The 18,056-nt window shown below is 47.4% G+C and overlaps 1 protein-coding gene across 1 annotated transcript in view; it reads right to left on the reverse strand.

Moving 5' to 3' along the window:
• Nucleotides 1-366: 366 nt before the first annotated feature.
• Nucleotides 367-18,056, reverse strand: part of LOC142585277 (uncharacterized) — a 151,407-nt gene continuing 133,717 nt past the window's right edge. The window contains exons 12-15 of the mRNA XM_075695909.1: nt 16,555-16,712; nt 14,364-14,511; nt 11,791-11,880; nt 367-9,599 (exon numbers count right to left, since the gene is read on the reverse strand). Coding sequence (XP_075552024.1) covers nt 9,576-9,599; nt 11,791-11,880; nt 14,364-14,511; nt 16,555-16,712 — 420 coding nt within the window. The 3' untranslated portion in view covers nt 367-9,575. The remainder of the gene's footprint in view (nt 9,600-11,790; nt 11,881-14,363; nt 14,512-16,554; nt 16,713-18,056) is intronic.

Raw genomic sequence — 18,056 nt, forward strand, 5'->3', positions numbered from 1 at the left:
TTCGTGATAGAATATGTACAAAGCAAGCTTCTAATGCACATTGAATTCTGTGAGAATTTAACGCTTCGCTAAATTTTTATGTTTTCCTTCCTTCACAACAGTTTGACTGATGATGCAGCACCACTTGTTCTACAGTGCAAGAAAAAAGAAAAAAGAGGTTCCATCTATTTCGAACGGCAGTGGTCGGAGTGTCTAAACCCGACAATTGAGAACGACACCTTGTTCACCGTTCTCATATGTAGCATTGAATTGCGAATTGACCTTCTGTGGAACTTACGTAAGAAGATATTTATTTGAACACCAAGGTTTCAGCCATGGCAGATCTCCGCCACACCCTCTCGAAGAAAAATAATAAACAGCAGAACCGTGCTGGCGATGAAACGATTTGCTTTTAATGCCCTCAATATTTTTTTTCTCAGACATAGCATATGCACTCTCCTCGGGAACAGTCAGCACGCGACAGAGCTGTTGGAGAGCGAAATAGAAAGCGATAGCGAGTGATAGAGCGATAGAGAGAGGGAGAGAAACAGATAGACAGACACACACAGCGTCAGGTGCCAATCACACACAGAAAAAAAAAAAACACGCGCATCTCGCCACACCTCCTGCGGCGAAACTTACATGCGTACACAGCAAGCGAACATGAAAGGTGCAGTCGAGGGAGCGACATCCACCGCTGCACCGGGTGTCATTGGTGTCACCGGGTGACCGGGTGTCACCGCTGCACCGGGTAACACTGAGGAGTTCGGGGAAGAAAAAAAAAGGTATTGCTGTCGGCACGCCCGTTCCGTGCAATGACTGGGGCGCGCTCTAGATGTAATATACTCAAACGGCTGAGATCGTTAGTTCTCATTAGGCGCTCGCTCTTTTTCTTCCATTCTGTATGTGTTTTCGTGTTTTCATGTATCGCAAGAGAACACGTCCGTCACTGCTGCCGACAATATCACGTAACGTCCTGCTACCACCACAAGAATACAAAAAAAAAAAGGTTTTTAAGTGTTGCCCATGCACATGCAACAAAAACGTCTCTAAAGCTGCTTGACGCCTAATCTCTGGCCATACGTGCAAGAAAATTTTGACAGAAAGTGATCGGGACGATCAGTTACGCTTGCAGGGACTTCAAATGCGCCGAAGAGCTACGTTCACTTATACTCCCTCTCGCAAGTCGTTAGCGGCGCTGTGGAAACTGCAGCATTCCTTAGACAATGAGAAGGCCGAATGCCCCTTGAGATGTGTTCATCCGCGCCGCGTGATGTACTGAGCGGCTGCTGAATTCGAGGTATATACTACGTGCACGCGCAAATGTCCTAACACGTGTCGTATCGCTGCAACAAACTCATGTGCCAAGCGAAAACAGAACACCCTAATCCTGTCATTAACCAGACGTTTACGCCCGGAACTATATTTCGCTGCGGAACGATATTTCTTGTGTACGCCTCGTACCTCAGGCAGCGCTGCAAACGACTTGTGAGATGGAGTATAGAAGCGTGGCGGCCTGCCGTGAAAAGCAGCTCACAAGTAGAACCAACTCACTGCAGCCTACAGAAGTTATTCTAGGTAAACGGAACGCAAGATGATTTTTTCCCTAGTGATACAAGAAGAGACAGGAAAACGTCCCGTTACGTGCGTCTCCCTGTCTTTTCTGTCCCTGCTTCTTTCCTTGATTTCGCAAGCGTTATCTGAACTAGGCTATAGTTTCGTAGTTTCACGTGCACTGTGACGTCCTTTTCGGAGCGTCCTTGGACTTAACGTTCCCTCCTTCCTACCAATGCCAGTAAAAAAAGCAGCGACGTAAACTGAAAAACAACAACAAGATCTTGGCAAAGAACGTGCTTATAAATGAGGCCTTGACGAAAGTTTTCAAAATCACGATGCCTTCATGGAAAGGTGGCCCGCTCATCTGGGCGCTGTCACTTCTGGCCTCCACTGCAATTTACTAGAAATTGTCGTGGCCTAAGTTTTTTTTTTTCCTACGACCAATTACGCTTTGGCTACGTGCAAGCTTGAACACAAACGCTTATGGGCACATACACATAGTACACCGCTCAGGAGTTCGATGGCTCGCAGAGGGCCCTCTCTTAACCCACGGAAACCCTTACCCATGTCAATACACTCACATGACACGACTTCCGATACATTATGTTTGGCTTCCCTTCAGTACACTCTAGAATAATTCATGCTGTTAGTTGAGTTGCGCGTAAGTAGTGAAGGAAACGGATGAAATTGTTTATGTGCTAAGGCAGCTCTTCTTGAAAAACATATACACCTCAACAGCTTCAATTCTTGAATGCGACAAGTCTTAAGCCCGAAGAGGGGAATGAAAATGAGACAATCTCTCAAAGCCCTCTTTTTGAGCCCCCAAATACAACCACCATCACATGATTTTCAAAAACACTATGATAAAGCAGTAAGTGACAACCTCATGAGGTATAGCGTATGACATCATTTTCGAGTCTTGGTTTTAGTTTGGAGATGTTTGCTTGTAATTCAACGATCGACCAAACCTGTCATACCAACATTAGAACTCTGAAACGCCCATAAACTGTTACTGACCTGTCAAGTGATGTGTGCGATTAGACGACATTGACATTTTTATCTACACTACTTAATGCATTACCTCCAGAAGGTCACTTATGAAAACTACGCTTGTTCAAAGAGACAGCCAATTCGCAATTAACATTCCTAGTGTGCGATGAGCTTTTGTAGCGCTCGAGATGTCATTACTGCAAAATTTTTGAATATGGCAGCAATATTGATAGAAGTTAACTGTCGCCACGTGATTCTATAACGCTAGTGTGATCAGATTTAGACAATGTGTATGTCATTATATTATGTGCGCCACTAAAAGTAAAAAAAAAAGCAAATTCTAGCTTAATGCGCCCATTGCATTGCTGCAACGTTTCTGAGGCGACCGCCTTTTGCGTGGGCAGCTCCCAGAAAGCACCGACGCATGGAGAATAATTTTAGACTATCAAAATTCGTGAGCGCCTCTCTGTAATGGCGGGTGATACTAAAGCGCTAATGTTAGAATACAGATATATAAAGAGGCGATACAAATATAAAAAAAGTCCAAAGAAATTTATACTGGTCGCATATATACGCGAAAGGGTACACTCTTAATGCCTCCAAGTGAACTTTGTGCGTGTTTCCTGCTATTACATTGAATTTCTTTCAATTCGTCTTTCTTTCGTCTCCACTGAGACAAGATGCATGCTCTCTTGTGCATGAAGGGGCCTACGGTTATTACGACGAGCGCGGTGCTTTTTCAAGACATCAGACAGATTTAGCACAGCGGAGACGTGCTAGCTGAACGGACACCTGGGTACCGGAAGGCGTGGAAGCGAGGACAACGATACTAACGACATCTTGTGAAGTTTTGTTTGACAGAATCGCGTTGTAATTCGATTGAGGTGACCAACTGCTATAGGCTTAACAGCTGGCGTAAACTCGTCCACGTAGACAGAAATGACGAAAGTATGTTTGTAAATTATGTTTTCCGAACAAGAGAGTCGTGCAACACGCGAATACTTCCAGCGTGTCATGGTTGACCGCTGTGTGTCGCAAGATGTCGCCAGCAGAGCTGCCGCCGGTTAGCTTCCTGTTCCGCGGTATCGTCTCTGCTAGTACGTCTCCTCTATTCTTAAACCCTCTGTCAGCTGTCGCGGTCAGTTCTTTGGTGCGATGTTCCTCACTGTCCTAAGGTGCGGGCTGCGAAATACAGTGAATAATTTGGAACATTTACGTCACCAAGGGAACGCTTCGCCCCGTGCGTTTGCCGCTTTATGACGACAACCTGTCGCTAACTCTAGGTGAGGTCACTTTTGACGTGACAGAGTCCGAGGCTTTACATTCGCTTAGCACACACTCGCTTTGCTTCAATACATGCTGAAGCAGAGCCTTGTAAATGACTCACTCGGTCTATCTATACACACCAGACACTCTTCCAGACTATACGATCGCTCACAGGATACATACGCGAACGGGGTGACGTCGTCTTAGCCTATGTATATAGTGGCAGCCTTGTCGTTCTCAACCGAACCCCAAAGGGTCATTCTCGCCCACGTTTGCAGACACGCTTACAAAAAGAGAACTGCGATAAAGCACGTCAGTTTGTTTTGCCTAAATGCGTTGGCAGTGTTTGGGACACATCTGCGCTTGAGCACGCAAGAACCACCAGAAAGCATTTCGTGAACCAAGGCGCGTCGACAACCTGTGCGGAGAGCTCATCTCTCAGCAGCAGCCTGCCTCCAGAAGCGTTGTCAGCCTATTTCCAAGCTCGCATCAGTTTCTTTTCTTTCTTTGCTTTGTTTATTCTGCACCTGTGTTCTTTTCCTGTTTGGCTCACAGAACTCATCATAAAGTATGCCCAGCCTGACAGCCAAGCGAACGGTATTCTTTTCCACGCCAATCAAAAGTACAAGGCCATCAGGTACGCGAGAAGAGATTCAAGAAAGCATCGTAAGAAACGTCATGACCATTTTCCGCAACGGAATCGCGTTTTGAAACGTAGCGCACCTATTCTTTGTTTATATGTACAGCTACGGGCTGAAGGATTACAGACAGTGCAACAATTAAGGCCCACCACGAGCCCGTTCAAGGCCCAGTCACCAACGGGGCTCCACAGTCACCAATGGGAACCCGCCACCAATTGAGACGCGCAGGCGGCAACTCGGTTTCTTCCTCTTTTAGACATCGCTTGCATTCGGGTTACTTGTGTAGTTATAGAAGTGCTCAAGATCGTTTTTCGGTGAAACTTTTAACACACTAGCGCTTGGGTGACCCGTCACGGAGCTCTCTTGGAACCCGAGCGAAGCATCCGCGCTCAACCATCTTCCTCGTTGCCGTTTTCCCCCGTCGAAGGGGGCAGGGCAGCGGCATGGAATAAGCTAGGATTTATTTACACACATATTTATATATCACGCGAAGACAAACGCATAAACGGAAACACGCACACATGCGCACACATCAACATGTACATATATGCATTATGTATACATATACATAATATTTATACATATATATTTATATACCTAAGTAATTATAGAGTGCACACCACGGTGACGAGGAGAGAGAGGCTGAGTTTCATTTCGCTTGTTGAGTTTTTTTTTTCTGGGTTTCGAGGATACACAGTTTAGTTAAAGGTTTACAGATACTCGAGGGAGGAGTAAATAATGATGACAGTACACGCGTAACAGTGTGTAAAAAACAACAAACGATAGAGAACGAACAATGCAACAACAGTGTTTGTTTGTTTTTTTTCTTCTCCCATAAACGTCTTCATCTACATTGCCAGAAGGACACCATGCACCTCTCTACAAGAGTGAGTTGCAAGCCGGTGCCGTACAATACAAAAAAAAAAACGGAAAATCCAGGCACCGCCGATCCTGCCTGGTTTGGCGGAGTTTGAGGGCTGCCCGCATACACACGGCACACAGAAAAAAAAAACAAGATAACGCGAATGAGAAGCGCTTGACGAACGCCTTCCACGTGTGGCTGGCCTGCACACGCCCGATAAATAAGTGAAAGGAGTGCGCGAAGCGTAGGAATGATTTGAATCGTCTCAGAGAGATAGAGATAGGCACTGCAGAATAGCGGAACAGAAAGGGCCGCTGCCATATGGTCTCGCTCCTCGCGGGAGAGAGAGAGTCCGCCCATCTTGCCGGATCTCTCTCGAGGAGCCCGATTAGCACACACCCGAATTTTCGACGCTCGAAAGGTTGCGAACCGCGGTCGCGTGTAGCTGGCCATAATCCCATCCCGACAAGTTAGTGCGCCAACAGCAAGTTTTCCTTCTGAAAGTGCCGCAGCCATACCTGAACGGCTGCCAAGGTCTCTCGATCGTAGCTACTGTTTAGTGAGACCTGAAATCGCGTATTTTGTTGTCGCTGGCCCTGAATGCAACATCGACGAGCTGCGCGCAAAACCTGTTATCGGCTTCGCAGTAAGGAAGGTGGCAGGTGCGCAAATCTGCAACCTTCATTGAAGACGGCCGGACGTTGCAATGGGCCCCGACTTTGTGCGAAACCGGGTATTGTTGTCAGTTCAGGCTTCGACCTAACTGGCTTCGTGGATAACATAGGCGGTGGGGACAGTGAGGCCCGCTGAGCGAAGATGCTGGCTACAATGACGCGGTCACAACTTTCCGGGCGTCAGTTTCAACTTCGTACGAACACTCGCGTATCCTAAGTACCAATGTCTGAAGACGTGGCGCATGGGCGGGGACGTAGGCGCCGTCTAGGCTTTTGCATAGCTAGCTGTACCACGCTGCGTGAAAGGCCACCGACCGACCCACCGAACTGCCAAAGGAAAAGCGGATGCTTCTGCCGAGAAACCGAAGTGAGCTGTTTGCGGAGCCGCCTGTCCTGTCCGGTCACATGGGTGGCTGCGGGAATTTAGAGGTCGGAACGAAGTCCTGCTCGCACGTAAAGCGGAGCTCTGGGCTTTTAACTACGTGCCGCCTTGCAGTTGTTTCTCGTTTACCTGCCGTACAGAAGGGTCGTAGCAACTCACGCGATTACTCTTCACTAAATCTTCGATTGAGAGCGGGCCTACGCTTTCGTTGCGGTGTCTAAGCCTCACATCGCATCGCTGCCTGAACCTGCACCGTACAACGTCGGAGCTCCAGCATTTCTCCAAATGGTAGCTTCCTGAGCAAGGTCTTACATATGTTTCACAGTCGCTTCACCGTAATACAGCTGTGTAATGTGATGAAGCACACAAAATGTGTTGCGTTGAATGGAAGTGAGAATTTGCTCAACACCTAGGTGTAAACAACATGTCATTGTTTAGTATAGTTCGACGGTGCCTCCAGGACATTCAAGGCGTTGCAACGGTAACACTAAATCTGGCACTCGGATGGGTCCGTAGAATTAAGATTCTTCGCCACCGGCTTTATCGTAATCTGAGTTGCTCTCCTGAGGCCTTCATCTACCTGTACGATTTTTATTTTTGTATGCTCAATAATATCACCGCAATACACATGTGTATTGCAGTGAAACTTGCTACAGCAGATTCGTCATTATGGAACGCATATAAGACCACTGCCGCTTCCTGTAGGCTCGCATCTACAGTTGTACCTGAGATCTTTTCGTGGTGTCTTCTCTTAATGATAGAAGGAAGAACGAAGTAGTACCGGGGGCTAAATTCTCGGCGAGTTGACCAGTGCATGCAGTAATCAATTCCATTGATCCTGGGGGTAAACTAATGCAATACGGGTAAGTGCGTGAATCATTGTTGTTGAACTCCCTGATTGGTGACTATAAACAATGCCCAATTTTTCATTAGGCAAGCCAAGATCAACACTATAGGCTTAACTTGGTGGAAGAACAGAAAATTAAACTTTTTACTAAGCAGAACTGTCACAGACCATACAAATAATTGCGACCTGATCATGGCCACTTAGAGTATTCTCCAGGCATGTATTACTAAACGTTCCGAAATCAGCCGCTGGCTGCTACTAGAGCGCCGACGAAGTTTACTGCGTCTGTGAAAATCTTGAACGATCCCTCGAATAATAAAAAATTGATGGCTTCGCAACACACTCCTCCTTCCACGTCCTACTTGTCAATTAATAATTAATTAACTAATTATTATACTGCTGACAGATGTAAGTGTAACGTAACACGCCCTTGTGCTTCTGTTCATTTTCACGAGTACACAGACATCCGTTTTTCGTAGCTCAAAGGAGAACCATACTGTGCTTCTTACGTCACAAACAACGTTCAGCTTGGTGTCAGTTAAGTGTTCTTCCGTGCTATAAACATTTAAGCTCATAGGTCACCTTTCGCCAGAGTACTATGTCTCCACAGCTACATGTGATAACAGTACAACCTTGTTTCGATCTAGTGATATGTGCGCTTAGTTATTCCTCCTTCTTGACTGAAATCTGCTGAATCACTATTCGAAGGCCAGCTCCTACGATTGTTTCAGCTAGAACGAATGAACAACGCTGTGTCTCACTGCTGATCCGCGGAGAGTTTATCCGCTCGGTCGCTACCAGCACAACATGAGTGAAATACAGCACGGTGCAAATGTCAGCTTGTTGGTGCCTTAATCATCGTGAAACAAAAGCGCGAAGACGGGACACAGCTCAATGGTCTGGCAGAAGATACATGACCCCGGGACTTTAAGCGACGCACGAAATCGTCTCCCGTGCCTTGAAGACGTGTGCAATCTTCACATTGTTACTTCATCGTGATGAATCAAACATTGCGCGTAGTAATGCGTGTGCCTTACGTACGATCGATTATTCACTTTTCTTTCTACAGACTCGCAGAGCATCCATATATCTCATAAAAGCTTGACTTATTTTATGCATCAACGTTCTTTCACTCGGTTGCCGCAAGAGATTATGTTTCCAACATTTTTTCTGTCATTGGCCGGTGCCTTCGCTATCATAGCGCAAAGGTGAAATCGGCTCAACAACCAATATTACGTGTACAATTTGCGTTGCTTCCCGGTTCGTCCGCTCATCGCCACGACCAAGTGCGACAGCCGACGGGTCGTAGCTAAGACTCCGGCGAACTCCGAACTCACCGGAGTTGCGCGCAAAGTGCTTTGCGAAGTGAGGTTTCCGATTAATATGGCCAGTCGTCCACTTTGTGTGACGTAATCTGGCTGCCCACCTGTCCCACTCCTGGAGAACTTCTGCCGATTCCAGGACATGGCCGCGCAACGCTTCGTTGGAGGGGAAAAGAAAGAAAGAAAGATTGCTTTCTCGCCTATAAACATGCAGCACAAGCTAAAAGGGATGATACCAAAGGGTGTTCGAAATGCGCACAACACGTACCAATATGTATATGATGAAGACGCGCGGACGAAAGCACACGTCTCGTAAAAACACGCAATATGTACAGTCAATAAAAGCGGCAACTTGCTCGTCATATACAAGAAAGAAAAAATACATCAGCTTGCGTTAAACAAACAAGTCATATAAACAAAATAGGATGCCACAATAATTAAAAAGACGTATAGCTATCGTTTGGGTATCGCTCCCCGTAGACTTCAGAAAAACTGGTCGCGGAGTTACAGTAACAAGTAAATATTCTTGGTATTTTGTTTCTCAGTAAGATATACAGCGCTGTGGATTTATATTATGGGAGAAAACAATGAATATGGGTCTTTCCTTCACTGTCACAAAAAATTCACATATGGAACTAGTCAACAGGTTGACTCTTTGTACAAAAAAAAAAAAACCCTCAAGGTTAAGAATTAAGAATCCTTGCCTTCACAATGTGCGAGTTTGAGCTCGTCACAGGACGTCCCGTCCAGTTTTTTGGCACGGTGAGAAAAACGAACGGAATAAAAAAATATATATTACGTTCTTCACGATTTTCCCGCTGTAGCGACAAGTACCAGTAAAAAAAAAAGAAAGAAATCGAGTATTATCGCGTCGCACAGATAACAGCAGAAGCGATAACGAAAAGAAGGCTGTGGTCACATGGAATCGAGGAAGGCGGTATATGGAAGGCTACGCAACGAACAGGACGTTGGTTTCCGTGGCCGCTAGCTTTCAGCCGTGTCGGGCTATGCGAATCGAAGGCAGCAGCAGCGTGGCAGAGCGAAGTCCGGGGAGATCACGACGTGTCCGCCTTGTCATCCTGCAAGAACCGGTGGTGCAGCTTTAAACTACGAGAAAACTACGCGAAGCAGTGTTGCATTAGTATTTGCGCTGTCCTATTAGTCCTCCTTGTGCCTGCGTCTTCGACGACGCCTGCCACATCAAACCAGGAATCTCTAGAAACTCGCACATCTTTCTGTCGTTCCGATGTAGGGCCGTAAAATATTTTTTTTTCCCTGAGAACTGTTTTTGGCTTCGTGATGTAATGATAGTTAGGGAGAATAGGGGTCCAAGATACACGCGACATAACATGCACGGTGCAGCAAATGTCAGCTACGAAAAAGGAAAACCGAGGGACTCACTCATTTGTCAGAAACAGCCACGCGAGGCCGACAGGCAGTCAACCCAGGTAAAGCCTAGGGTAAGTTATTTCTAGCTTTATTTGAAATGTAGAAATGATAAGGTAACTGAAAATGGAAATTGACAAAACAACTTGCCGCCGGTGGCAGCCGAACCTTAAGCTTTCCTTGGCTTCATTGCCTGTTGGCTTTCTTGTGTATATGTCAAATATGCAGTGCTGTGTCCGAGGCATCAGAACAACCTCGAAGAGCACTACAGTGTAGGGGCTACGTGAACTGCTCCGAGGAAGGATCAGAGCAAGTCACTGTTTAAGCTCCGTGTTTCGCAGCAAAGTGCAGAAACTAAGCTGTAACGGAAATAAGTTATAATCCGGACTAGAAGCAGGATTTACGACGTCCAGGCGGCACGCAGTGACGTCATAGACGTCGCCATATTGTTGTACACCCAGTACGGTGATAAAGCTGCGCTTCATCTCAATCCGCTTATCTCCGCCAGCACAATGGAAGCTCTGAGTAGCACAACCAAGCTGCCTACGTGACGTCACGTGAACAGGCGGCCTGTAGGCGGCCTCCTCAACAGAAGGCGGCACATTGTAGCTGATCTGGCGGAACCTGAGATACATATTGAAATACTGCGTATTCCAACATGTTTCATTCACAGAACAAAACAGAGCGAATTGTTTTTCCAGCAGAGAATGACGTCATGTTAGTTGGCGTCGTCATGGTGGCAGGAAACTATGTGCATGGTTACGAAGGCAACAGAATGAGTCAGGAAGTCGGGTAAAGGCACTACTCAAACGTTCAAAAATTCAGAAACGCGCATTCAAGGGAATACAGACTACGAATCTATTACTGCTTTTAGCCACGCACGTGATCAAGCTACAGCGAGTTGCGCACAACGCGGGAAAACGGCCTCGCAGTAAGGCAGAAAGCTAAGAAATCATGCACAACCTTCGCGGACATAAAACGGTAGGTCGCGTGCGCTCTCTGCTAGCTGCAGAAGTACAAAATTCGGCGTGAGAGGGAGGAGAGGGGACGGAGTAATTATATGTGCGCAGTACGCGGGTCATCGCGGTTCACGTAAGACTGAGGGCCGCAAGGTAGACGCTTGTGACGAATTTTGAACGGCTGAACTGGAAAGAGGGAAACGACTAAGAAAGACGGACGTGGACACGTCACTGGAGCAGAAATGGCACAACAGCAGAAAATGTGCATGCCAAGCCCTTTGCAGTCAGGATTAGCGTTTTAGCCAAAAGCGGCTGCGAGAAAAACGGGGAAACCCTGGAGGCCATGGAGATAGCTAAGGAGGAGAGTGCGTGCGTAAGCACGCCCTCAGTAATTTTCATGACTAAAGAGAAAAAAAAGAAACATATCTTATCGGCAGGTGACATGCAATCACCTATCGTTTCCCTTTACGTGGCCGATACGAGGCACGGACTCTATGTGTCTGTATTTTCCTTTTAGCGTGCACACTACCACCATAGAGAGAGAGAGAGAGAGAGAGAGAGAGAGAGAGATTAAGAGGAAAGGCAGGGAGGTTAACTAGATAGTCTCCGGTTTGCGACCCTACTCTGGGAACGAGAGATAGGCGTTAGACACTACCATAATATATGTAGCTGCACGCGCGAAAATAAATTCATTTGTTAGTACAGTGATGTCTTTATCTGTCTTTCTTAGTCATTTGTATTTTTTTTTGCAGTTCAGCTTTTCAAAACTCGTCTTAGCTATGAGCCAACTAGGTTAGTTAAATGCTATTCTATATGTTTTGTTCTCTGAACCATGACCCAGATGGTAAAGTCTCTCGGTGCTGCCGAACGCGCGGAAGTGTTTACCCATTCACAGACACGAGACAAATGGAAACATTGACGGTACCTGCTCATTCACCGTGTCGTGGTCTCCAGTGCCGTTGACTCGTTGCAAGGCGTCGTCAGCTTCAGCGATCATCTTGACACGGCTCTCGTTCTGCAGCAAGCGAAAATGACAGCTTGACATTTTGGGCTTGACAAAAAGTGTCGACAACATAAAGCTTAGTCGATTGTGTTCGGACAGAACAGATGTGCTAAGAAAACTCTTGAACTGGATGGCAGAACATCGGCTCCTTACACTGAAAGTTCCACGGCATTTATGTCAAAGAGATCAGATGAGCTCGAAGCGACGATAGTACCGCCAAAGAAATAATAAGAGAGTCGTTTCTTGTCACGATGGCCTATACCTTCGGAGATATATAAGGTACAGTGACGAAATTTTCGTTATGTCAGTTAAAGCCCGCCTGCAATGAGCCACGTCTGGCGCTTATTTACTGGTTTGCTATTGAAGCTACCAGGTTAAGAGCCCCATCGGCGTAATTAGCGTTTACTCCAACGTAGTTTCAGCCCTGCGCAAGTTCAGTTTGAAACCAAATTGGTGCAAGTCTATCTTCTCGTTTCGCCCGGGGTATTGTCATTGCTGCAAAATGCAATTCTCGCTTTCGCCTACTTTATCAACTTGTAAAGTTGGACAAAAGGCAAATCTCTATGTCATCTAAGGAAGGTATAGTTTAATACGTTAGGACGTGCTATGGTTGCGTAGACTGGTCTGTATATAACCAACTTCAGGCATGAATTAATTCTGCCCACTGAAGAAGTTAGTTTCGCCACCCTTTGTGCCTGATCAGAATCGTGCAAAGTATACAGGTGCAGAACGTATCAAGAATGTTCTGTTCTTTACTGCATTTTGTCAAATTTGCGGAGTGCGAACTCTGTGCGAGAGCCCTCTACATGGACGTCAAACATGAGAACATCAACAACTTCCCGTCTAGCATACTTGGAAAGTACCTGTCCAGCCACACGAAAAATATGCCTGGTCTAAAACATTGTGGGAAAAAAAATATGAGGAACCAACCCCGGTTGCGATCTAAGAGAACGCTTAGCTGCTTTGGGAGGTGGTTATTTCTGGCACTATGTTGCAATATATGTGTTGTGGGTGGCGCTACGGTTACCAACCTGTGTTTACCCGTATGTGGGAGGCAACGGGCACTTGGGTCAGCGCATCCACAAGGACAAGTTCGCAAACCAGTACAGCGTCTGCGACCAGAGGCGTAGCAAACTACTAAAACTAAAAACTAAAACTAAACTAAACTAAAACTAAAAACTAAAACTAAAACTAAAAACAAACTAAAAACGCGAGCTGTCACGAGGGAAAGGTTTTTACCACTGTGGTAGGCTCAAGGAAATCCTTTGGCTAGGCTGCTGCACCGCATTCAGAATCGGCCCACAAACACGGCTAGACCCCCCTCCCCTCCCGCCTCCTGAAGAAAAGTCCCGGTTAGTCCCAAAACAAAGCTAAACACACGAAAATTTTCAGTTTCACCCCCGAAGGCCGAAGCATTGACTAGGATAGCAAGGCTTAACGTTACGCTTGAAATTTTCAGACGGTGTCCTTCAACTAACTATACGAGGGTACGACATGTCTTCTTTCGGCGCAGCACGAGGGGTGACTCCCGCTACAGCGCCCTGGAGTTACTAGGCGTCTAACACAACACTGGCGTAATGGGGGGGGGGGGGGGGGGGGGGGGGGGGGGGGGCGTCGCACCTCGGTGGTGCGCAAGATAAGGTCGACGGCAAACCGTCGGCTTTAGTAATCACCCAGTGAAGCATGACATAAACGTTAGCTTGACGCTTCTTCCCGCACCGCTCGGAGCAGTGCATGCGTGCAGCAGATCAACAGTAACGCTAGGATGACTATAGTGTTCGCAGCGCTCATGGCCGCTCTAGCGTCGACTTCGCTTTGCCTCTCTTTTTAACTCTTTTTTTTTAGCTATACCAAGCGCACTCTACGCGTCTCGGGAGGCCCCCCTTAAGGATAACCGAGTGAACCGACCGCGCATGCGCCGACGGCGTTTCTGCGCCTCGAGAGTGAGTATGTAGGTGGTGTTCAAAACCCGACAATTATGACGGGTTTCCGGCTCCCGCAATCGCTTCCGCCGCGTGCAACCAGCAAAGGTATAGCCTTCGAGATCCGCATCTGTTTTCTCCAAGTAGGGGCAACCACTAGGGTTTGCGGATTTGGACGCAACTTATTAATATTGCAATAAAACTAATCAAGGAGCGAACCCGCGACGTGACGACTTACTGAGACCGACAGCAATTTCGTCCAGCCTTCTTTCTACCTTCCAACTCGCTCTGCTAAAGCACCTCATGCAAATTATTCAAACTTGCAGCACTGGTTCGATAACAAGTGTTTCAAGATCCACGCGACGCGTTTTGAGTACCGTTATCTGTGTCGGTGCTCTTGCTTTTTTGCGACGCTGTCTTGGCATGCGCAGTTGTGCGCGCAGCGTCTGAAGGGAATACTGACAAGTTACGACCGTTCGACGAAAGATTCGTGTTACGATCTCATATACCACAGGCTGCAGCATGAGTTCCTCATTGTTCCTGCGGTGTTACTGCGACGTAAGTATACTGCACCTCCACTTTGATCCTCCGAACGAGGCGTTGCTTTTCGGCGCGCAGGTTCTCCGCCTGGCGCTTGGTGTTCTCGTCCTGGATTGGCAGTTCTTCCAGCAGGGCCAGGTGCGCGTCCTTTTCGCTGATGGCCGACGACAGCGCCTCCAACCTGCGAACCACTTTACGTTAGACAATACAAGAGCCAACCAAACCGTGCGGTAACTCGTGATTTTCACGGTCATCGGCCACGTCATGCTTAACACGCCTTTTCTCCCGAGGTCTCCGACACTAACCAGTAATATGCTCGGTCAGTATACACTCGAAAAGAGCACGGCCTCGAAATGCATGTTGCTCGTAACTTTCTTCTAACGAGGTTTGTTAATTCAGGTGCCCGCTTTGAATGAGATAGTTGTTGTTTACGGCCTAATGAAGATCTATCCTTCCTTCCATACTTAAGAAGCCCCGTTCTTTACGTTAATGCAATAGCATCGAGCATATAAAAATCAAGATGTGCACTCCATATGTCCGATTCATTCTGTACTTAAGAAGCAGTATATTTTTTAACGTGGTACCATTAAACAGTTCAATACCAGACCCACGGCGTTGCAACCAGGTTTCTTCATGCGCGCCGATCCGGGAGGCAGCGCAAAAGGCGTAGTAGGGCGAACCCTGCATCCCGGTATCTTGCGGCGATGCCTTTTTCGATGCTAATGCTTCTGTGCGATTTTCGCGTACGTGAGTGGCCGCGTTGTGGCCGCTGACGAGCCGTTCCGGTGTAAGTTAACGATACGTTCCATAGAGATGGTCTTGTGGTTCGGAGCGTGGGCCGAGTCAAAGGTGTCGGTCGGCAGGTACAGACATCGGGGCACAATGTGTGTATTTATAAGATTGTTGCTCGGTTGACTATAGGGGACGTTGTGGACTCGTAGACAGCAGTAGTAGATTTTAACGTTATAACCCGTAGGTTACCGTGAGATAGATTAAGTCACGAGGACGTCAGTGCTGTCGCATTACAGCCACTCGAGTGGACCGTGAGGACCTGTGAGTTTCGTATTTAATATTGAACAGACTTCTGCTGTGTGGACGAATACTAAATTCGGATTATCTAAAGTATATATGTATACTTTGCTCAAAGCAGGAAGCAGGGATCACTAAAATGCAGTATCAATTTAGTTTTGGGCTTTAAATAAACAACTAATGCTTTGACCCCCGATTATCAGTCACCTGGAAGCATTTCAACCCCTTTTACGGACTAGGAAAAGAATTCCGATACATTGTGAGCATGTATAGCTAGCCAAGCTGTTCAACGAAAGAAAATTTTTAAAAGATACTGTGCAAGATACGATGTTAAGAATTATGGTAGGCAGTTGTAAGAACTCTGGCGACCCAACACCGTAAGTGTTTTAATTGTATCTTGTACCGTGTTTTCTTTAAATCGCTTTCATTTCGTTGAACAGCTTTGCTAAAGTTGGCTGGGGTACACGGTATAACATAAAATAAATATACATATGACACTCGCCCTCGGAATCACCCCGTTTACGTCCTCCTTTCATTTCAGTCCTGCGCGAGTACAACCACAAGTCGACGCATTGAGTTTTCTGCTTTACATTCGACTACTCTGCGAAATTGAAAATAAAAAAATAAAGGCAGTAAGTCCAGCATACGTACATCACTGCAATGTTAATCCTGGCGACGAACCTCTGAATTAAGACGCCATGCATGCGTGGCCACTTTTGTCATGTCTCCACCAATCGCAGGCTGTTTCACCACCAGGCGCGCGTGCACGTCACAAGTTATTGCAACTATAGTTCACCCGGTCTTCGCAGGAAATGCTGTTTCCATGGGATATGTTTGCCTTACAGGCAGGGGCATAACCAGGGGGGTGGGAGGATGCGAGGGGAGGCCACCGGGCATGTGACCCCCCCCCCCCTCCAACATTTGTGTACCTGAATGCCGAGAAGCACACTGGACAAAACGGTAACGTTGTGCTCCTGGTTCTCGTCGCGCGTATTTTTAGCGTAAGTTAGCAATCCTGAACCAGGATGCCGCCTGCCCTGCCAGTCCTCCCCCTCCTCTCCCCTGCCCTCCCCTGGTCATGTCCCCGGTCAAGCGAGTGCTCCCAACCCACCGAAAAACATTTCTGGCTACGCCAGTGCTCACGTGATCACGTTTTCGCAGCTCAAAGGTAAGAACTGTTTGCGGCATTGCTCACTTCATATCGTAGAGCTCGTCCAGGTGGCGCTTCCGCTCCGCCCACATGGCCTTCCAGCCAATGTCCTTCATCTGGAACCTGAGGTCTGGGCAGCTGCCGCAGCGGACGCACTCGCCGCTGCTCTTCGCGCGACGAAGTTGGGCTTCCAAGTCCGTTACCTGCGAGAATGCCAAGAATTAAACTTGTTGTGATCGAGGCACGAAGAAGCAAGACGCCGGACAAATTCTTCCCGGATGTAAAATTTTTGAATATCTTCAGAGTTTTAAAGAAAGAAGAGAACAGAACAGGAGGAACACCGGTATTTAGCTGAAGCTCTTTTCAAAATTGAGAGAAATAAAATATGGCAGTAGGGCATGTTGATTCTCAACCTATGTTCTTCAATTTCAGTTGAAGGCCAGCGTTTCTCATATCCTGTTCCCTTCGTCTGCATTTACTGCGCTAGCAATTATATGGTCACTCCAGGCGCATTTCTGCCGTCGCCGGCACCTTGCTGTTCCTTATAAAGTGAACGGGCGATATTATTGTCTCCGCGCGCCTTACGCTGTGTGTGCGAGTGAAAGCGTGCGAGGGGAGCCGGCGAACGGCGACTCAATCTCGCCTGCGCGAAACGGAGGTAAGCGGTGAGAAAGCGCGCCGTCTTCCGTCGCGCTCGAGGCACCCAGCGTTGCGAGGCACTGGGGGGAGGGGAGCGAGGAGGGGAAGGGGGGGCGTTCTACTCCCTATGCAACTGCGCATGTGGCGGCTGGGTGCGGTCACGCGCGCCCGTATCTAGACCTGCGCTGCCTAGACCTAGAGGACCTAGACCTAGGACCTAGGAGGACCTAGACCTGCGCTGAGGGCAGAGCCTAAGTGCGTCGGCAGCTAGTACCTTTGTGCGTGCTGTGTGTTCTCGGCGCTCGGTTGAGTTGAAGCGATGCACAGCACGTAGGTCACACGTCGCTCGCTGCCGCTGCCGCGTTTCCTCAAGCCAGCGTTTTGACAGCTAGTGTCCGCGGTCATCGAGCGTGATGTGTTCATGTTTTCCGTGTGCGCTGACACAATTATAGTTAATTTAATTAGCATACCCATGTTTACAAATTTATAGAGCCGATAAGACTACTATCCTTACTTCCGGCAGTTGTCCACTTCGCACCTGCACCCGCTGCCCATGGGCGTCGCTTCTCAACGCAACCATTTCACACGGACCTTGTGGTAAAACAGCCTGTCTTCATATCGGTCTGGCTACGCCGAGGCACAGCTGCTTAATTAGCAAGCTCATGGAACTACAATTCATGTTGTTCCTAAAGGCTGCTATTATTATTATTATTATTATTATTATTATTATTATTATTATTATTATTACTTGTTTTGAACACATAGATACAATTAACAAGAAAGGGAAAGCGAGGAGCAGGCTGGCAACTGCCACGGGAAGGGGCAGAACGCCGGTCTACTCTTCAGAAGGGAGGTGACAGCAACACAGAAATGGAAGATAGGAAGGGGGGAAGGAAAGAGGAAAGGAA

Source organism: Dermacentor variabilis, chromosome 6, assembly GCF_050947875.1.
Source record: "Dermacentor variabilis isolate Ectoservices chromosome 6, ASM5094787v1, whole genome shotgun sequence".
In the NCBI taxonomy this organism is placed as follows: Eukaryota; Metazoa; Arthropoda; class Arachnida; order Ixodida; family Ixodidae; genus Dermacentor; species Dermacentor variabilis.